The sequence below is a fragment of the Cupressus sempervirens genome, chromosome 3 (assembly GCF_028749045.1).
Source record: "Cupressus sempervirens isolate cs-2001-9-10 chromosome 3, ASM2874904v1, whole genome shotgun sequence".
In the NCBI taxonomy this organism is placed as follows: Eukaryota; Viridiplantae; Streptophyta; class Pinopsida; order Cupressales; family Cupressaceae; genus Cupressus; species Cupressus sempervirens.
In genome coordinates, this window is record NC_143120.1 from 561,630,439 (window position 1) to 561,653,239 (window position 22,801).

Below are 22,801 nucleotides of genomic sequence, written 5' to 3' on the forward strand. Positions count from 1 at the left end.
TAAAATTTAGATAACTAGTGATTTTGCAATTTTAGTAAGTTTTTCCAGTTTTTCCAGATTTTGTGGATTTTGGAGGTTGTATATTTTAATATAAATATGGTACCTCTAAGCTTGTAGAGGAGAGGGGGAGTTTGCTGAGAAATAAATAAATGGTTTGTGGTTTCCGAGCAAGATTACAATTGGATTTGAAAGTATTCTTCTTCTGCTAGTTACTGTGCATAATTGACTGGTTTAGGAGTAAGTTTACAATTTGAATCTGAGAGTTCTTTTTTTTTCTCTGGCTGTTGTGCATTATTTGTGGTATCAGAGCCACAAAATTCTGGAGGCAAGAAGATTAGCAATGCTCTTGGCAGATAGTTTATTATTTGTACTCAGTAATATATGTGCTGACTAAACCTTTTTCGAAGCACTGAATTTGGATTGATGTGAGAGGAACAATGAGCTGTTGTCTCACCAAACGAGCATTTGAAGAGAATATCGCTGCTGCTGCAAAAACCAATGTTTGAATCTGTTAATCCGGATTTCTATATAGCATTGTGAAGCAGACTGTTGCCAGGCGATTCATGAATAAGAATACCATTGCTGCCAAATGAAGCATGCACGAATAAAGTTCGAGGCAAAGGAGTCCAAGTTCACATAGGCTGTTGCAACATAGTGCTTGGTATGGTTGAAGTTCATAAATTTTATCTCTTTTGGATATTTTCTTCCATTATTTGCCACTGGGAAGAAAAGAAATTGACTGTCATTTTAAATGATAGAAGATTTCTGTAGTTCCTCTCTAGTCAAGACAAAGTTCAAACCAAGACATCTTCTCCGTATTAAGACATCTTCTTCCGTATTCTTTGACATATTATGAAGTCATGGGTTTGTAGACTATAGATCAGCAATTTGAGGTTAAATGTTGTAGTTTGTGTAAGTTATTATTTAGATTAAATTTGTATGTGTAGATTATTTTTCAGTCCTCTGCCATTATTGGTTCCTGAAAATGAAGAAGTCCTAATCAGTGGGAGATGGGACCTTGTTTGCCAATAGATGGCACTTAAGTTCAAGGATTAGGAAGAGGAAGAGGAAGAGGTCCAGAAAGGCAAGCTGCCAATGCAGAAATTCTCAAAGGGATGAGATGCATGGAGGCATGATTGGAAGCTATGGAACTTGCACAAAGAAGAGGGTTTGTAGTCTTCTTTGACATATTATGAAGTCATGGGTTTGTAGTCTATAGATCAGCAATTTGAGGTTAAATGTTGTAGTCTGTGTAACTTATTATTTAGATTAAATTTGTATGTGTAGATTATTTTTCAGTCCTCTGCCATTATTGGTTCCTGAAAGTGAAGAAGTCCTAATCAGTGGGAGATGGGACCTTGTTTGCCAAGAGATGGCACTTAAGTTCAAGGATTAGGAAGAGGAAGAGGAAGAGGCCCAGAAAGGCAAGCTGCCAATGCAGAAATTCTCAAAGGGATGAGATGCATGGAGGCATGATTGGAAGCTATGGAACTTGCACAAAGAAGAGGAGCTGACATAGGTGATGTCAGTGATGAAGAGGCACGACCTCAAGGAGAAGAGGAAGACGACGAAGGAGGTGAAACAAGAATCATTATAGAAGTGCCTATATATGAAGGCAGTCTAGATGCTGAGGAGCTGACTGATTGGATCAGTGCAATGAACAAGTACTTTGAATATGAAAAATGTTGCCAATGACAAGAGAGTGAAATTTGCAGTAACCCAATTGAAGGGTCATGCATCCCTATGGTGGGATGGAGTGCAACATGAAAGGATGCAGAAAAATGTTGCCAATGACAAGAAAGTGAAATTTGTGGTAACCCAATTGAAGGGTCATGCATCCCTCTGGTGGGATGGAGTGCAACATGAAAGGATGCAGCAAGAAAGGGCTAAGATCAATAGTTGGGACAGAATGTTGGCTAAACTAAAATGTAAATTCTTGCCCAAAGATTATCAGCTTAATCTTTTGAAGAAATTACAAAATCTTAGACAAAATGACATCAGTTAAAGATTACACAGAAGAATTTTATAAGTTGACCATTAGAGGTGGTCACATTGGAGATGATGTTGAAAAAGTGGGTAGATTTCTCAATGGGTTGAAATATAATATTCAAGATGAAATTAACCTTTTCTGTCCTAAAACAGTGGAGGAAGCATACCAGTATGCACTTAAAGCCGGAGAGAAATTATCTAGGAAACAAACACAAAGCTTAAGAGGGAAGTTTTAGAGGGAGAGTATCACAAAGTGGTAGAGGACAATGGAAAGCGCAAAAAGAAGCTAATAACTCACAACAACAAGAACAAACATATCAAGGTAATGATTCTTTTAGAGGAAGGCCTTATTCAAGAGGTAGAGGTAGAGGATTTTTTAGAAAATGTTTTAAATGTAACAAACATAGATCTTATGAGTGTCTAGAAAATCCCACCATGAGACAAAGGAGCGCACACATTGTTGAAGGTGAAGAGGAACAAGAGGTATAGGAGCCTATAGCATACAATGATGAACTTGAAGTTTGTGAATCACGCTTAGTAAAAAGGGTGTTACTCAAACCCAACAAGGAGGGGTAATAGAACCACCTCAAAGAAAACATTTATTCAGAACAACATGCAAGAGTGGAGGAAAATGTTGCAAAGTCATCATAGATAGCGGGAGTATAGATAATCTAGTTTCATTAGAGATGGTGGAGAAACTAGGCTTGAAAAAGGTAACACATCCTACCTACTCATAAAGTATCATGGTTGCAAAAAGGATATCAACTCTTGGTTAATGAACAGTGTAAAGTAGATTTACAAATAGGGACTTACAAAGATCAGATTGTCTGTGATGTTATACCCATGGACGTATGCCACATTTTGCTTGGAAGACCTTGGCAATATGATAGAAAGGCTATGCATGATGGGCGAGACAATACCTACACTTTCGAGAAAGATGGGAAGAAACACATTCTTACACCCCTGAAGGAAGAACATGTTGTTGAGCCAGGCTCTAGAATGATGCTAATGGATGGTAAGCAATTTCTACACCAAATTAAGAAGGAAGAGGTCAACTTTGCTTGATTGGAAAGCTTAAAAGTGAAGTTACTAGGACAAAGATAATTGATTTTCTTGAAGAAATTCAAGATGATGTTAAGAGAATATAAAAATATAGTAGTGGATGATCTTCCTAATGTTTAACCTCCATCAAGGAGTATTAGCCATCACATAGACTTGATTCTAGGAGAAAATCTTCCAAATAAAGATGCCTATAGGATGACACCAAGGGAGAATGAAGAGGTCAAGCAAAAAGTGCAAGAATTGTTGGAGAAAGGATTGATAAGGGAAAGTTTAAGCCCTTATGCAGTTTCAACTGTTTTGAGTCCTAAGAAGGATGGGAGCTAGAGAATGTGCATAGATTCCAGAGCAATCAACAAGATCACCATCAGGTATAGGTTCTCTTTATCAACGATTGATGATTTATTGGATTTTTTTAGTGAGGCTAAGTATTTCTCTAAAATAGACTTGAATAAGTGTCTACCATCATATTAGAATAAGGGAAGGTGATGAGTGGAAGACAACCTTCAAGACAAACCATGGTCTCGATGAATGGCTAGTTATGCCATTTGGTTTATCCAATGTTCCAAGCACTTTTATGCATCATATGAATGAGGTTCTTAAAGATTTTGCATGTAAGTTTGTCATAGTTTACTTGGATGACATCTTGGTATATAGTAGTTCAAAGGAAGAACATTTGAAACATTTAAGGATGGTATTAAACAAATTGTATGAGGAAAAGCTACTAATCAATCTCAAAGAGTGTTCTTTCTTGAAGACGAAATTGGTTTACCTAGGATTTGTTATCTCACAGCGACTAAAGATGGACAGGGACAAGATAAAGGCAATCATTGAATGGCCTAAACCCAAGAACATCTTTGTGGTAAGAAGTTTTCATGGGTTGGCCAGTTTCTATAGAAAATTCATAAGGAATTTTAGTGGGATTTGTGCTCCAATAGTAGTTACCATTAAGGGAGATAAAAAGGCATTCTAGTGGACAGGAGAGGCCGATGAGAGCTTTCATATGCTTGAAAAGAAAATTATAAAGGAACCTATCTTGTCTTTTGTCTGATTTTAATAAGCCTTTTCAAGTTGAGTGTGATGCCAATGGGACTGCTATAGGTGTTGTGCTTTGTCAAGATGGAAAGCCCATTGCTTACTTCAGTGAAAAGCTTAATGATGCAAAGAAGAGATACTCAACATATGATCAAGAGTTCTATTCCATTATACAAACTAAAGAAATGGAGGCACTATCTCATGCCTAAGGAATTTGTTTTGTTTACTGACAATCAGGCTTTGCAATTTATCAATAGTCAATATAAGTTGAATCAAAGACACATCAAATGGATTGAATTTTTGCAAAGTTTTACTTTTGTCATAAACACAAGAGTGGTCAATCTAATAAAGTGGAAGATTCATTAAGCAAGAGGAGTTTGATCTTGCAAGAATCTCAAGTAATTATATTGGGATTTGACGACTTGAAGGAGATGTACAAAGAACATAGGGACTTCAAAGAAGCATATGAATGTTGTTTAAATCCCCTGAGTGGCGATTGAAGTCCTTGGATGGAATACATGATACAAGAGGGTCTACTATTCAAAGGCAACCAACTTTGCATTCCAAGAAGTTCCATGAGAGAGAATCTATTAAAGGAGAAACATAGTGGAAGCTTAGTAGGGCATTTTGGATAAAACAAGACACTGACTTAGTCAAGTTTCCATTATTATTGACCAAGTATGCGCAATGACGTTAAAAAGTTCATGGAGAGGTGTAAAGTATGTCAACATGCCAAAGGAAGCAGCCAGAATGCGGGTTTGTATCAACTGCTACCAATCCCAAATAGGCCATGGGATTCAGTCAGTATGGACTTTGTGATTGGTCTACCTAGAACACATAAAGGACATGATTCAATATTTGTAGTAGTTTGTAGGTTTCTTGAGTGGCTCATTTCATTCAATGTACCAAAACAAGTGATGCTACTAATATTTAAACTACATGGACTTCCTAGGAGTATTGTCTGTGATCGAGACAGTAAATTTGTAGGACACTATTGGAGGACCCTATGGAAGAAATTAGGAACTACTTTGAGTTTCAGCTTAGCTTACCATCCTTAGACTGATGGTCAAACTGAAGTGGTCAATAGAAGCCTTGGTAACATCTTGGGGAGCTTGGATATTATGCATCCAAAACAATGGAACTTAGTGCTTGTGCAAGCAGAGTTTGCATACAATGATTCTCCTAAAAGAAGTACATTTATGAGCCATTTCCAAATCATTTATGGTATGCATCCTAGAGGAGTGTATGAGTTAAGGAATTTGGGTCCACTGGAAATCAGAAGTGCTTATGGAGAAGATTTTGCTAGTGCAATCCAAGATATGCATGAACAAGCAAAAAGGAAACTCGAGGAAAGTACCATTAAGTACAAAAGGAGAGCTGATATGAAAAGGAAAGAAGTCAATTTTAATGTTGGGGATATGGTTCTAGCTCATCTAAGAAGAGAAAGATTTCCAAGAGGAGAATATAATAAGCTGAAAGCAAAGAAAATTTGTCCTTGTAGAGTTCTACAAAAGTTCTCGAGCAATGCATATGAGATCGAGCTTCCCAATTGCATTGGGATTTCTCCTATATTTAATGTGTCAGACCTATACCCTTATAAGGATGGGAAACAAACCATCCAGGATCCTGAAGCAGTTAAAGAACAGGTCATTGAATGGGAGAAACAATTGCCAAAAGCCATGCCAAAGCAACTTGAGTCAATCTTGGACACGAATGTCATAATGAAAACAAGAGGTAGGGAACATCTAAAATACCTGGTCAAATAGAAAGGGCATCCATATGAAGATTCCACATGGATGACAGGGTCAGATCTATTCAAGTATGAAATTAATATTGAGGACATCATGGACAGGAGCCCATGAACAATTCTTTTGTTCCTCGGGATTCTGATGCGGAAGCAACCAATCACCAAAATTGGAGTTGTACAAGATAATCCTTCCGAACTGTTTTAATCTTTATTTTAGTTTGATAAGATTTAGATAACTAGTGATTTTACAATTTTAGTAAGTTTTTCCAGTTTTTCCAGATTTTGTGGATTTTGGAGGTTGTATATTTTAATATAAATATGGTACCTCTAAGCTTGTAGAGGAGAGGGGGAGTTTGCTGAGAAATAAATAAATGGTTTGTGGTTTCCGAGCAAGATTAAAATTGAATTTGAAAGTGTTCTTCTTCTGCTAGTCACTGGTTTAGGAGTAAGTTTACAATTTGAATCTGAGAGTTCTTTTTTCCCTCTGGCTGCTGTGCATTACAGTTGCTCTTTCAACTAGGAGAAACAAGTACATGAAGCTGCTCACACTTGTAAGGAGACAATGTGGCTTAAAGGTCATGTTTAGATGTTACCATAAGATATGATATAGTGAAGATTGATTGTGATAGTCAAAGTGTTGATTGCTCTATTTTTCACTTGCCAAAAAGTACATTAATGTACGATGCCATTTTGTTAGTGACATAGTGGAGGATAATAGTATGATGGTTTAGAAGGTGGGTATTTCAATGAATGTGTTAGATTCATTGATGAAGCTGGTGAGCACTGAGAAGTACTGTTTGTGCAGATTGGACGGGCATTTCAATGAATGTTACAGATTCTTGTAGGAAGGAGGTGTGTGCTGAGAACTACTGTTTGTGTAGATTGGCCCTTAGCTATTAGACTAATTTATTTATAATTTTTTGCTTATTTTCATTTGCATGTACTAAAGAAATAGGAGATTGTTAGGTTAGGTTGTACGGCTTGTAAGCCTATGTAGATCTATGTCATGTAAAATAGTTCATTGTGTATTTTGATTGTTGTGAGAGAGCATTGATATTGAGATACAAATTGATTAGGTGGAACATCTTTGACTGATTAAATATAGCTGTGTAAGAATTTGTAAGAGAATCAATGATTCAAAATGGAGTGATTGGGTTGACTAGCTAACCCACTTGATCAGGGGTCAAGATCATTTTTGGGAGTTGTATTCCATGTTTAGGGTGGTGTTGGGTGCATCGGTCCAATTGATTCAATTTGTCCCATGAATTGCCATTGATGATTTGAGCCCATGATTTTGCAAATGGCTTGTGGTTTACTAGTTGCTTTTTGCCTACAAATCCAATATCTGGGATTGATGGGTATATAAATGCTGTCAGAGTCGCTTCTGACACTGGTTTGAAGATCTCCAACAACAGATTCATTTCTTTTCTGTACTGTGAACTTATTATTAATATAATCAGAGTGGTGGTATTGTTTGCTGGGTTTTCACCTGTAAAAGTTTCTCAGGGTAAATTCTTTTCTGTATTGTGAACTTGTTATTAATATAATCAGAGTGGTGGTATTGTTTGCTGTGGTTTCACCTGTAAGAGTTTCTCAGGGTAAATCTTGTGGTCTGCTTCTGCTGATGGTTGTATGGATTCTTTAACCCTTGAGCTGAATTTCTCTCATTATATTAGCCATATGCTTTTAATATTTATGGATAGAGTTGACAAGCAGGTTACCAAGAATTTGCAGTAAAAGTTATACCATGATGTGGGTTAAAACATCACTTCAAAAACGAAAAACAGAAGAAATAGTTCGATGATGATAATTATTTTTATCTTCCATGTTCTCAGTCTAGTAAAAGTTAAAGATGGATGAATCTGTAGATGCACAAGCATGCTTGAATTTTATGAATTTTTATAATTACGTCTGTTTTTGTTAGATTATTTCTGATAAAAAGGTTACCTGAGCAGAAAACCTTTTGGATTTTATAAGAGATGGGAGTCACCTAGGTTTCAGTTTCCAGTTTTACAGAATCCATAACAAACATGTTGAAAGGGATGAAGATGCACCAAGGGAATGGATAAAAGATGACTTCTGAGAATTGCACTTTTTGACTAAAAAAGTAACATAGTTTCATTAATTTGTTCATGTGAATAATTTGTGTAAGAACAGTTGTATATGTAACCATCTCATGTTGCATACTAGAGAACTGTATGTTATCATCTAGGTTATAAAGAACACTGAATGAACAAAGGTCTTAGTTATACCATTCTATTTATGTTCAGTCGCTGTTCGCTACTTCTCCTTTTCCATGCTTAGAAACTTACAAATATGATATATGGCAGGTGGTCTTGAATATGACTTCTTGCTAAAGTTGGTAATCAAATAATAAAATAATCTGTGTATTGTAGCAGGTCATAAATTCATCGATGATATAATGGCTGCAGCTGAAGCAAGGGCTGCTTGGCAGCGAACTGCAAATCGCTGTTTCATGCAGGAAGATGCAAAAAGAGCTCCAAAGTTTGCCTGCTGTCCTGGTGCAGCTTCATCAAAATCTCTGTGTGATTCATTTCATTGTGATAGTGGAAATGGAATTGATCATCCTACTTCAGCTCAATTACCCAACAGTTGGAATTCATATATGAACATGTCTCCTGAAACAAGATGGTGGCTACAGTGGCAGCCTAGTTTTGGAAACCAGAGAGATTTTATGTGTGAGAATCTTAAAGATAAAAAGTATCAACCAGGCTACATTGAAATGAATTTTGAGCTTCCTAGAACTTTCAATTCTGTTCCTGATAGACCAGGAAATGCTGATGAACATGAATATTCTATTTTAGATGATTCTACTTCACATGATTTAAAAAGAGAAGATAGTGTTTTGAAAAATCAAAATATTGCATTCAGAACTGTGGATGATAAGGGTATTGGGGCAAACAATTCATACGATACTGAAGAACCCAGGGAAGGTCATAAATCTTGTGAAGATTCTGACAAGAACATTGTACAGATGGAAGATCTTGCAATCTTAGAGGGATATGAGAAATATGCCTATGACATGACACCATCCAGATCGCGCTGTAATGGTGGTCTCTGGTGGCGCACTGCAGATGAGAATGAATTGGCCACACTAGTTGCACAAAAGTCGTCAGAGCATATCGAGAATTGCGATCTTCCTCCACCTCAATCCATGCAAATAAGAAAAGTTCCTTTGTTAAGTTTGGATGAATTATGTTATAGTGTGGTTTCTGAGCCCAGGGTTCATTGTCAGGAGAAATTGAAGGCCATACAACACAATGTATCAGCCTCAACTTTAAACATAAGCAACCAAACATCCCCGTTTTCAGACTCTGGAAACATGGATTCGGTGCCTTTGTTGTCTAGTGAATTTCATTATTCTTCTCCAAGTGCTGGTGATAGAGCTCCTAGGTAATGATGCTTACTGAAGCTCAATGGGACTTTCTGAAAATTTAATCTGGATATCCTAATTCAAGATATCTAGAAGACTCTTTTTATTTCTACGATGGTAAGGATTTAGTTAGTTAGTTACTGCAAAAAAGTTACCATAAATGAAACTGCATTATTTAGCATATTGAATTGTCTTTCCTTACAGATCTGGCAGTACAATCAAGACTTGGACTGAAGGTAGGCAGAGCTCTGAAAGTGAATGGGAAAAGGCGCAATTATTAGAGGCACTATGTCATTCGCAGACCAGAGCAAGAGAAGCTGAGATCGCAGCTGCACGAGCCTTTTCGGAGAAGGATCAGCTCCTGCGACTTTTCTTGAAGGAAGCATCTCATCTATTTGCTTATCGGCAGTGGCTTCATCTACTACAGATAGAAACATTGTGTCTGAAAATAAAAGCCAAAGACCAATCTGTAACTTGGGATCAATTGAGAGCACTTTTTCCACTATTTCCTTTGATGCCATTGAAGCAACAGTGGGTTGCTTCAAAAACTAGCAGTAACAAACGACACAAAGTTGGGAAGCAAAAATATGGCATGATTACATGGGCTCTGGCTGTGGCATTGGGCCTAAGTCTTGCTGGCGCCGGGCTGTTTCTGGGGTGGAGCATGGGATGGTTGTTACCCATGTTTTAATTGGTTTCCTGTGGAAAGTAATATTCTCGGCCAGTTAATTTTTTGGTCAGTTTACATAGAAAGAAGATTGACATCTAAGGTATTGAGGAAACTTTCCTGGCTGTTGTGGCAAGAGATTAAATGTGAATTCTATATGTGATGCCTCTTATAATGTAACTAATTCCCAACACTAATTTTATGCATTGTCAGTAATGTAACTAATTTGGTATTTGCTTTGCTGCCCATATCTAGAAATGAAGTTTTTGAATACAAGGGAACTAACTTCCAGTGTAGTTAAATAACTGTGTTATACATTGTTTATGTCACGTTTCAGTCTTATCTATTATTTGTCATATCAATGTAGGAGGATTGCCAAAATAACAAACGTCTTGGAAATTTGATAGTGTAGTTCCATAGATTTTTTCCCATGAAATTGTTACAAGGATACTCACATTAGCACAATGTAAATGGGTCCCCACGGAGTTTCATTTGTAATGTTTTAGTTGGTTTGAAATATCCCTAACCGGATATTTACTAAATTTCTCTTTCAACAATATGTTCAGAACTAAAACATTACAGATGTATTCTAGCACAATCAAATCCAGTACAAAATCTAATAAATGTTTAACCAGCTTCTTCTTAATTATAATATTCAAACTCAGATTTAGGCAAATGGAATACAAAACGATGATTAAATCAGAAGATTCTCCACAAGTTAATAAACCAGTTCTTTTCAGAAAATATTCAGGATTTTAGGCATATAGAAATGTATTACAGACCCACAACGATAAAATCAGAAAACTTCCATACAACTCCGTAAACATGTTATTGCATTATACAACACAATAACCAACACAAAAACCCAATCTTAAATATAGATTAACAGTCAGATTGGAATACTAGAGTAAGAACTTGTAAGTGCAAATGAAACACTTGAAGTGATGTCTCCCGAGATAATGTGTTTGCGTTTACTATCTATTAGCACGAGGGGCTACGTCCTCAAATTAGTTGAAAGTTGAAGCTATGAAAACTCTCACGAGAGAAAACTGAATTGAATCATAAATCAAGCATACCTAGGAATGAGCCTCTTTCCCTCTTAAAACACAAACTAAGACTCTTCGACTCCCCTTAGGCTTTCGTCTTATTCTCTTGTGACTCTTCAACTTCCTCCTGGCATTTTGTCTTATTCCTCGTTGACCTTTTGCCCTCTTTATAATATTAAATTGACCTTTTAATAATTTGAGTTTACATCTCATAGTCAAATTTAACATTATATAAAATAAGACTTCAATATTTCTAATGTCCCAAAAAGAGGACATTACAAATCTCCCCTCCTAAAATTGCTTGTCCTCAAGCAATCAGTACTAGGATCCCATACGAGTTTGCAGGTAGCTCTGTAGTCCAAATTGAAAATAATTCCAGCCACACTATGAAACAAGATGTCACTCTACAATCTTTCTCTCAACTGGATCCCTAGATACCATATAATCTCTGAAAAAACTCTACACCTGTAAATAGAACAACTTTGATCATCATTGATACCACTGAATCCACAACCTCAAACTAAGGAGAATTACAACAAGGTCCTCAACAAGTCATAAATACATATGATCAACACTTGGATCCCAAAATTTGTTGCCATAACTAGCCGATATAATAAGATAGAAATGTATCAGTGAACTATGCACAACCTAGTAGATGATGACAACCCGACCTACAGAGATGATGTAATAAATAAGTCGCTTAAAAATTGAGCGTAAGAAATACCAAATTGTCATCTTTAATCTGGAGAATCTCTAAATACATAGCTACTATGAATAAGAATGAAGCTGAAAGAGCATTCCCCATGATCAACACATAACTCTCCTCAAACCAACACCAAAGACTATCCAAAGGTTGATGTATATAATCCAACCAACTCCTGTATGGTGTGAAATCAGGAACCCTATATGGACTGACCCAATGATGCACAAACGTAGTCAAATCACCACTTTCAACCTATGACCCATATATTCGGAAATCAAAATCATCTTTTTTATAATAAAAAGGAGAGCCCTTGTTTATCTCAAAAAGAGGATTATCGAAAATCCAATCAACATCTACTTCAAACATGGGGTTATCAATAAGTTGAATGTGTTATGAAGTTTTGGAACTTGGTTGCTTGGGGCAGCTATCCAAAGCATACATCTGCTGAATGCTATCAAGTTCATCAATTACCCCTAGGAAAAATTCCTGCCTCTCGTTATCCTTCTATTCCTGAGAGTGATTCGTGATCCTAAGTTGATTTTCTGCTTCCTGAAGGGAAATCCGAGCATCATTTAATGCGTCCTAGGTTTCCTTAAGCTCTCTATTGAGCTCCTTAATCTCATTCCTTTCTTTATTCAGCTGATGAACATTATTTCAGCAGCCTTAAGAATGTTGTCTCTGTCGGAAAACAAATAAAAATAATCTGATTTCATAGTTTCAAGAGTTGTTTCACTTGCAAATTAGAAACAAGCCAATCTTCTTCCACTCCCTTCTTAACCTTCTTGTAGATATCCTCAACCATCTTGTGAGTGCCGTCATAATGTACCAACAATGCTACAATCATGTCATTACTAACCTTTGTCTAATTCCTTAAAGGCATACATTTAATTATTGTCATGTTGAGGCGGTTCATTGTCTTGCAATATCATCTTGGAATGTTCCTCTGAATTCATGTCATGCGCACCAGAAATATAAGGTTCATTATGCAAAGAGTCCAATTTGCTATTACCTCGTGTGCAACCGCACTCATCAGCGTGCTTGTCAAAACTAATCTCCACGTCACCAACGTAGAAATATCTACATGATCACGGGATAATTGCAAATCAAAGGTAACTGATCTTTTTTAGGATCGTTTATTCGATGAGTTTGGTCAGCCGAAAATTCTTCATACATGCCTTTGCGCTTGTCTTTTGCAAGGAGATCCTGAACCACGTCCAAGTACTTTCTTTTTACCACATTAATTTTATTTTGCTGCTCCAGATGAAAATCCACGTAATCACTGAATGGTAAAACATTCTAAATTTGGTTAGGAAGTTTTTGATATTCCTTGTAAATGTTGAGTATTTTTGTTGTTAAACTCGTTGATTTTGGCACCCACAGTCCATAGTATTCAGCCCTTTCCATATATCTTTTTATGTGTTTGTGTTTCGGATTACATCATCTATATTCATCAAGTTTCTAGGCTACCATCTCTAATCTCCTTTACATTATTATTACTTCCTGGCAAGAAACTTCTTGTATTTGCATTCTCTTGGAGTAATTGTAACATTCTCGCTTTGGAACATTGGGGTAATTGTAACATTGCCCATAGCAATCAAATGAAGTCTAAATAAGATTAGTCTTTTGGAACTTGCTTGGGCTAGCATGCCTAGCTGGTCTAAACTCTAAATCTTTGTCAAAATTATTCTCTAGCCTCTCTTTGTGATTTCCATCATCTGATTTTTCAAAACACATGTTTTGAGCTACAGAAAAGTTGTTATTACCAACTTCCAAATTATATGAACCTTTTAAAGTTTTGAGGATGTTTCTCCATTATAATCTTGATGATGGTCCTTCTCCAACCCTGGCACATGATAAGGATATTGATCCTTTACCATGGAAGACTGCTTTCAATTGTATCTGTGAAGACTGCCCTTTTCTTCCTCTAATTGAAGATAATTTTCAAACTTTTGTAAAATATCCTTTGAAGGAAAGTTAGCATGATATGAACTTCTAGAATCAATTTGTGAATCTTGAGCCTCTACCAATTTGTTTGAACTAGGGAAACAATAATTGGTATTAATTATTATGCCTTCCTGCACTAAACCTTGTTGAGCATGGGAAGCTTCGTTTCCGACTGTTTGTGCCTTCACTATTGTCCAAAACTTTGTCAATGCCAGTTGGAGCTTGATTATTTATTTTGGAAGTTTCCTTGCAGTGTTTTAGTCATGCCACTGGCTTTTTCCATCCTTTATGGTAATCACCCACACTTTTCCAAATACGCCATGGTAGAAGCTTCTTCTCCAATGTCTTCCACCCATGAGTGCATGACACGAAGGCGATTCAAAACTTCTTCCACGTGATATCATAAAATTACTGTAGTTACCAAAGATTCATACGTTTGGCTTTATGTGATAATCACGACATTTCCTGTTACGTTGAATAATGATCAGATTGGCATAATAACTCCTGATAGTAGTCTATAACGGCTCCGCTTGCATTCACATTACCATTTCCACTCCAAAATATTAATGCTATCTTTTGTCAGATATTCGAGTCTATCATGAATCTCTTTCTCAAACATTTACGACACTCATCTGCTTACATAACACCCCAGCTCTTCAGTTCTCGCAACGCTCTAGTCCAAAATCAGCGTGAGCGATGCCAAGGATGGGAGGGTGAACATTATGTAATGTCTTTACAACTACCTCGGCATTTCAACCTCTTTTGTTGCGGAACAATGATACTCCTTTCGGACCCACAATTCTTGAGTTACCACCGTAATAGTTTTTTACCAAGATATATGACCCGTCAGAAGAACCATAATGAAAAGATTCAGCATGCAATAATTTCCTCCCATATAGTCTAACAAACAAAAAGTTCTGAAGCTTGATGATATTAATGTATTGTTTTTCCATGATCTCCAAAGCTACTCTTTCCTTTCGATTTGGTAGATGAGGAATATAGTGTGAAGATTATGAGGGCATCCAGAAGAACCCTTTTCTTTCTATCCTGACATAGAGTTAGTGACCACTACAGGTTGGACAAATGAAGGTTCTTTGTCTGAGATTCAATTTGAAAAGGCACATGATGATGCTGAAGAACAAATTGTTCCAGGAGTTCTTGAGACTATTCAAATTTCTGACACAATGGAGATTCTATCATCAATAATTGATCAAGATGCAGAAATTAGTGGAGAAGATACACTAAATAAACAAGGCACGCCATCTTTGGTTCCTTTGATGATTACCAAACTACTCATGCTTCTCAACTTAAAGAAAAGTGATAAGCTCTTTACAGAGGATATTAAATCCACAATAAGTAATGAATCCAAGGAATCTCCTATATCTACTGGAGAGGACTTAGAAGGTTATGAAGTGCAGGCTTCTGTGCACCAAATATATATATATATTCTCTTTGGTTTAGGAAATATCATAATTTCAATATTGTTGTTCGGCCTTCCCTTTGATATTCAGGGGCATCGACCTCCGATGACTTGCAAGCCTCCTCTCGATAAGACTTGAAGAGGAAAACAAGCCCTCTCTACCTTCAATTCCAGACAATCCTTCCGTTTGCCTGACCAATGTTTGAGCCTATATTAATTTCATATAAACACTACCTATATCATAACCATTAGCATTCAATAAATCCGGCCTCCACAAGGATGCTCACCACGAGATGAAGGTTAATCCATTCTAAGGTATTTGCCATATATTTTCCAAAATTTGGGAAAAGTAATAAGAACTTATATAGACAAATAAATCTTCTGTATTAACATGATCACCAAAAATATTTCTAGACCCACAGAGTAGGATTTGAATTGCTTCCTCAATGCTCACGACTGATGCAAATATAAAGCTCAGGAGCAAATGCTCCTTAGTTCTGTTCCTTTAGAAAAACAATTGTTCCTCTTAAATCGAACTTAGATATGCAAATTTGGCTTTTCATAAATTTGTCTTTGTTATAACTTCATAGGCTAGTAGGAAACTAGCTTTGATACCACTGAAATATCCCTAACTGGATATTTATTGAATTTCTCTTTCAACAATATATTCAGAACTAAAACTTTGTAGATGTATTCCAACACAATTGAATCTAGTACAAAATCCAATAGATGTTTAACCAGTTTCTTCTTAATTATAATATTCAAACTTAGATTAAAACAAATGGAATACAATATGATGATTAAACCAAAAGATTCTCCACAAGTTAATAACCAGTTCCTTTCAGAATAATATTCAAGATTTTAGGCATATAAAAATGCATTACAGACCCACAATGATAAAATCAGAAAACATCCATACAACTCTGTAAACATGTTATTGCATTATACAATAGCAACACAGTAACCAGCACATAAACTTAATCTTAAATACAGATTAGCAGTCAGATTGGAATACTAGAGTAAGAACTTATAAGTGCGAATGAAGCACTTGAATTGATGTCTTTTGGGACAATGGGTTTGCATCCATTGTTTGCTAGCACAAGGGGCTATGTCCTCAAACTAGCTGAAAGCTGAAGCTTTCTGAAAACTCTCACAAGAGAGAACTGAACTGAATCACAAATCAAGCATACCCAAGAATGAGCCTCTTTTCCCTTTTAAAACACAAACTAAGACTCTTTGACTCCCCTCAAGCTTTTGTCCTATTCTCTTGTGACTCTTCAACTTCCTCCCGGCATTTCGTTTTATTCCTCCTTGACCTTTTGCCCTCTTTAAAACATTAAATTGACCTTTTAATAATTTGAGTCTATGTCTCATAGTCAATTTTAACATTATATAAAATAAGACTTCAATATTTCTAATGTCCCAGAAAAGGGACATTACATGGTTCTTTGCCAATATAAATTGTTCACCGACTAAGAATGTATTTCTTATTAGCATTTGAATGGTAGAGAACTCATTAATAGAGGCTGAAAATTGCCTTGTATGGAGGGTAGTCAATTATATGGAAGAGAGGGTCAAAGCTATTAGTAACTAAATTGAATTTGGTGTTAGCCTATGTAATTTAGTGGAAAATTTGTCAGTCCAAATTTTATATAATTTGACAAGCTTTTAGGTCATATCTTTGTGGTTTGTAGTGTCTTTCTTCTTTTTGTCAATTAGGGTTTAGGGTTTTGTGGTCTAAAAGTGCTTTGCTGCAGAGAAATCCTAACTTCTTATGTTTGGTTGTTACTCTGTTCCTTGCACTTTATGTATTAAGTGTTGGCGCCTTTTTAATGTTTGTGTCATGTCCTTGTTTTTTATGTCCTAGCGTAGTGGTTCGCTTTATGTTTTAAAGCCAAAGTTAAGGGTCATGTGGTCATGTAGGTAGGTCCCCTAATCTTTTGAAGCAATAGGCTATGTGGCATGTTTTGATTCATGCACAATCCAATAATGATGTCACATTATGGACCAAGTTGATTGCAGATAGTGAGTTGCCATTTGTCTTGTATTGTTTGGTTTGTGGTATTATTTGATACCTTATATTATATTTGGTGATCCTCGTTAAATCTCGAGCTACTAAAATGCCCATCTTTCAACATGTGCCAGAAATGAACAATGATGTTTTAAAGTGACATAAAAGGTGCTCGGATTTTAGCAGAAGGATAAGTAAGTTATGTTTGATCAGCGGATAAATCCAAGATCAACAATTCTCATAATCCTTCTATGGAAGCTATACAATGATGACGAGATGCTGCCATGTTTCTTAGGCTAGTAGATGACTGAAAAGGTAGGACGAGGTGGATGACAATTGGTGTCAGATGATTGGTTGATGAAGAAATTCAATCTCAGTTGCTAATTATATTGAAGTTATCATTGGGCAACTGAAGTCATCATAGTTTTGCACGTGGGGATAATGATCAAATTAGATCTTTTGTTCCATGCTAAAAGGTGATCAAAGTTTAATGAAGTCCATAGTTTGATTGACTGATAACTAGCAAGCAAGATCAACTGTCATTGTGATCTCGTTATCAATCTCACATGATCTCTATCTACTGCAGGATCACGAGATCTTGCCACATTTTCTCGGTCGTTGATGGTTGAAGGAAAGTAGGGTTGAGGCGATGACATTTCTCACTGTGTGATGTGGTCACTTCTCATTGGATGATACTTGGGCCCACTTGCAGGCATGATAGTCAATGTTAGATTGACTATTCGGGATTGTAAGATGTGGCCAGCCTAGGCAAGATCAACGAATTGGATTTAAAATTTGGTTCAAAACTTTTTCAACCATTTTATCACTCGTATGAATTAATGACAGAACAAACATTGAAGTGGCTATTGCAGATGGCAAAAAGGCCAATTCAATCTGTTTTTCCAGTTATTCTCCTTCTAGTGTAATTCTTGATGTGTTCCGGAGCTGTGGAAAATTGAGTGAAATATGGGTCATTTTGAGATACAAATTTTGTAAGTACGGTTTTCCATATCTTTGTGTTATTTCATGGTGTTTGTTTGGTGAATTATTGCAAATTGGCAAGGAAAATATTGATCGAATTAGGCTTTGAATTTGCTGAAATTGAGCTGAAGTTCGTTCTGAATTGTTGATTTTGTGAGGGAATCCATTTTAAGCAAATTATTGCTAAGGAAGCTCTAATTTTTCAAAATGTGGCCTTAGAGACACCATTTAGGCCAAACATAATGCCAAAAGAGAAATATCTTTCTTGATTTCTTGGACCAATTAAAACCTCAACAAATGATAGATATGAAGGGTAATGAATGGTAGGAGAGAAGATTATTGGCCATGGTTTATATGATAAGGTCACCCATATTTATGATGCAATTGTGCCAACGACATGATTGGAGATGTTTAGGCTATGGTATAGGCAATCTCACTTGGCAAACCTTGAATCCAATGACTAACATTAATGCCAAATGTGGTTATGGATATAAAATTATTGGCAATGGCTAACATATGTGACGATGTTGCAAGGGTGGTCAAAGAAAACAATGGAACCATTGTTGGGAATTTGTAGAGAAGAGAGTCAATAGGTGTTTGACACCTATGGTCGTGTCAAATTTCTTGAAGAAGTTGATATATAAGAGATTGCTGGAAAATATGAGAAGACAAAAGATTTTGTCATGGGGGCCGCTATCTAAAACTCATATAGCTAAGGCAAGAACTACAAGTTATTGTACTAGCCTTAGCTCTATGGAACCTTTGCCGGTTGATGCCTTTGCCCCCAATTTAAAGGCTATTTTCTACATGCCATGCAAATTTTTAGTGTGGCATCCTAGCACAATAATCCCTCTAGATTATATGTTTATGACTATCCAAATCCAACACCCACATTTCATTTTTATATATGATTTTTCTCCATATTTGGTGGAAAAAAAATGAGGGGTTGGTAACATCGAAGAATGGAGGGAAGAGCATGTTTTACTAGATCCCATTTCTAATGTACATGTTCCTCTCTAGAAACGCTGATTATTTTGCACAATTCATGAATTTGAGTAGAGTTTCTGATGATGGGGATATGTTAGTATAGACTTGGAGCACCATAATGTCTAGGGATTAGAATGCAACCAGTTATTTGCTTTTTGACAATTATTTTGCCTCTAAGCATAGGGCCAGGTTGATACTAAATTCTACAAGAATTCCTAAACGAGCTACAAGTTTTCTTGAGGCTTAAAGAGAGGGTGCCTAATTTTAAATTTGAGCACAGTGATAACGTTTTATGGTTGTGGTCGTAAACCCCATGTTCTCCTATATAATGTAACTTTGAGACTTGGTTTTGTTGAAGTTATGAGGCATATAGCATTGATTCATGAGAAGCAATTTACTATGAGTAAAGGAACTATTTTTCTTGATTTTACCATCATTCCATTCTTTTTTTATTAGTAAAGGTGGTTGGTTGTGTTGGTTCCCAAAACTGCAAATTGGAAATTTAAGAGCTTACCACTTCTCTAATAGGATCTCTCAATCAATTCTGGCCAACGAATGAGAATCACCTTGATTCTCCTGCACTTCAAGCTCTACTATACTTAGGTGGGTAGACCACCTCCTCGAACTTGATTTACTTGGTTCAAAACTATTCTAAAGCGAATTTAAGCGTTGGAGTTCTTCGACTAGCAAGGTCCTTAAACTCAATTAAAATGAAATTGAATGCTGAGTGTTTGAATTGAATGAATTGTATAACGTTTGTCAATATTTGATGAATTGCTTCCACTTATTTGGGCAATAGAGTCAACTACAATGAAGATTATAACATACAACTTTATAATGTTCTATGCAATTATACTGTCAACAAATAAATAATCAAGATGCGACAGATCAAATATATAGGCAATCTTAAATTAGTCCAGACTGGGAGACAAACTGGACATAGATATGGAAACAATTCGATATTTCACTATATCTATGATTTTCACATTTAAGATGCAAAATGACCATGTCCACTTATCTGATATTTAAATTTTATAGAAAATTTGAAAAGATGATTATAAAGGATGAATCCTCTGCTGTTTAATTCTCCGTGTCTTCAACATAAGCAAAAAGCATAAAATGCTTTTATTTATTTATTAAAATATAATAAATAAATTTAATTTTAAAAGTCATATTCAAGCTCATTATTGCTCCATACATATCAGTATAAAATACTTTCTCTTCAGAATGTGTTTTTTCTTCTTATGGAAAATGTCGAATATGTCTTGTTTTCAAATAAACTAGTTTTTATTTATATTCTATTTATTTCAGGACATGACTTTTCAAAGTCGGGTCACATTATATAGAAATAAATCACACCTTTCTTAATTAAAATTTGATACTTATGATTCTCAAAAGAAGATTATAATCATCGCTCCTTACACAATTATTTTATTTGCAAATTGTAAGGATCATCGAGCAACAACAACTTGGCTGTGATGTGATGCTACAGGAAGCACCGTTTGGAAATTTCAACACCTCGAACGATCTTCATTTCACCTTGACCACGACATCCTACAATCTTCTTATCTTAGTTTCATGGCATGAGTTGTCCTCCAATAACCTAACCATATTATAATCTAATCCACAATCATGAAAGGAGATTCACCAAGTTTTTTCATCGCTTGTTCTTAATGGCTTCATTTTTGCTTTCTCTATGTATTGTCAATATTTGTATTGATTTTCTTGGAGCTTCCACGGTGGATGGAATTTTTCGTCTATTCAGAATCTTACTTTCAAAACAGTAGATTGTCGCTGTCACCAAAGGTATATCATGTGTCGTGCTATATATTTTATTAGAATTATTTTGGTTATTGGCAAAACATATCCTACTGCTTGTACAGAAACTGGGTAAGAGCAAAAAGCACGGGGCCTTCAAATTGATGTTTGGCAATGTTCCAGTTTTCATATACATCACTATTCAAGTGACTTTGAATTCTCCTAACTGGGATTGTAGCTTGTAATGTTTATGCGTTTACTAATTTTGGAAATGAATTTTATATCTCTGTCTCCTGTTATATGATTCTAGATTGCATTATAAGTTACGTGCTAGTTGCAAATATTACGATAATAGATAGTTTCTATTATCTTTGTTTAGTATCTAATGGTTATCTATTGTAATCTTTTGTAAATATTAGAATAATTCTAATATTTTAGTTTTTAGTTTTTAGAATAGAATGTTTCTATTCTTTATGTAATAACTCCAATAGGTTACAACTTCTTCAAATATAAAAAAAAATTATATTTCAGTTGTTTGACATTTTGTCAAACACTTTGCAAGCAAGGGTCATCTGACTGATATAACTTTTCAAATAGCTGCAGCGGTTCTTGTTTGGATTTGCCTCAAAGAGAATACTTACAAAATTGTTTAAACAATGACCTAACATAAATATGCCACTAATTTTGGCAATAGTGAATGCATATGTGAGTTCTAATCATGAAAATGATCACTTACAGCCAACTGGTATTTTAACAAATAGTTGGTATGCAAACTAACTGGCTGATAAGAAATGATATATTAACGCTCAAAGACAACTATTAATGACCAGCAATTGTATCTCCTTGATTGAGAATGAGTATCCAATACAATATTCATACTATGTTAGCCAAGACTCTTGGCATTTACAAAGATATCAAAATATGATGATTGCTGGTAAAGTAATATGCACCTACAGCTGCTAATGAAAACTAATGCAATACTAAACTTCAATACTCTCCTACAATAGTACGCTAATCACATGCATGATTAAATACAACTAAAGCCATGAATTGCTAATACCATTGTGAGGAATGTAAAAATGAATGATGTATCTATTAATGAATGATAGGTCTGATACGAAATGACAATTACAACAGCACTCTATAGTGAAAGGCAACTATGAAAATACACATCAGACCTGGCATATGAAGTTGCCTTAGAGAATAGATGTATTGCAATACCACTGAACAGAAAATAGCCTCTTCAAGTGCCCAAGTCGTGCCTCTCTAGCTGCCGCCCCTGATTGTAGATGGCTATAATAATTTTCTTTGCTTTTTCGGATTGCTTTTTCGGACCTACTTTTTTCGGCCTGCTTTTTCGGTTCTGCTTTTTCGGCCTGCTTTTTTCGGACTACTTTTTTCGAACTGTTTTTTCGGCCTGCTTTTTTGAACTGCTTTTTCGGCCTGCTTTTTGTACTCAAAATTTTTTTTCTCAATGTAGCACAAATAGAACACTGAAGTATCTTCCTCCCAGCTGCAATAATTCAAGTGATATTTCACACCCTCAAAATCGCGTACCAATTGAGAGTTTTCGTTCTCAATGACCACAAATATTTTTTCTCAATGTGGCACAAATAGAAGATTGAAGTATCTTCCTCCCAGCTGCAATAATTCAAGTGATATTTCACACCCTCAAAATTGCGTACCAATTGAGAGTTTTTGTTCTCAATGGCCAGTTGTGATTATTGCAGAAACCCTAGGCTCCACAATGCACATCAACAAACTTCAACATCAACAACAACAAATCTGGATGATTAGAATGAAGCCCGAGGTGCCTCTTTATTCTTTTTCTCCACTTTCTTCAGAAACTTCTAGAACATTATTTTATTTTATCTATTAGTGACTTTATAAAAAATATTTTATAATTGAAGTCACTTTATTAAATTAATTAAATATAAAGTTACCTTTTAATATTTATTTATTTGATAACTTTATAAATAATTAACTTAATATCACTTATTTATTTAATTAAAATAATTAATTAGTCATCTTCATAAAATATTCATTATTTTGAACAACTT

At 35.6% G+C, this 22,801-nt stretch overlaps 1 protein-coding gene across 4 annotated transcripts in view; it reads left to right on the top strand.

Moving 5' to 3' along the window:
• Positions 1 to 10,196, top strand: part of LOC149567659 (uncharacterized) — a 49,481-nt gene extending 39,285 nt beyond the window's left edge. For 2 of the 4 annotated variants that reach the window (XM_089820914.1, XM_089820915.1), the window contains exons 2-3: positions 8,227 to 9,244; positions 9,429 to 10,196. In XM_089820914.1, the coding sequence (XP_089677040.1) occupies positions 8,253 to 9,244; positions 9,429 to 9,915 (1,479 nt within the window). In that variant the 5' untranslated portion in view covers positions 8,227 to 8,252 and the 3' untranslated portion in view covers positions 9,916 to 10,196. The remainder of the gene's footprint in view (positions 1 to 8,226; positions 9,245 to 9,428) is intronic. The other 2 variants (XM_089820912.1, XM_089820913.1) reach the window with 1 other exon arrangement.
• The last annotated feature ends 12,605 nt before the right edge of the window (positions 10,197 to 22,801 follow it).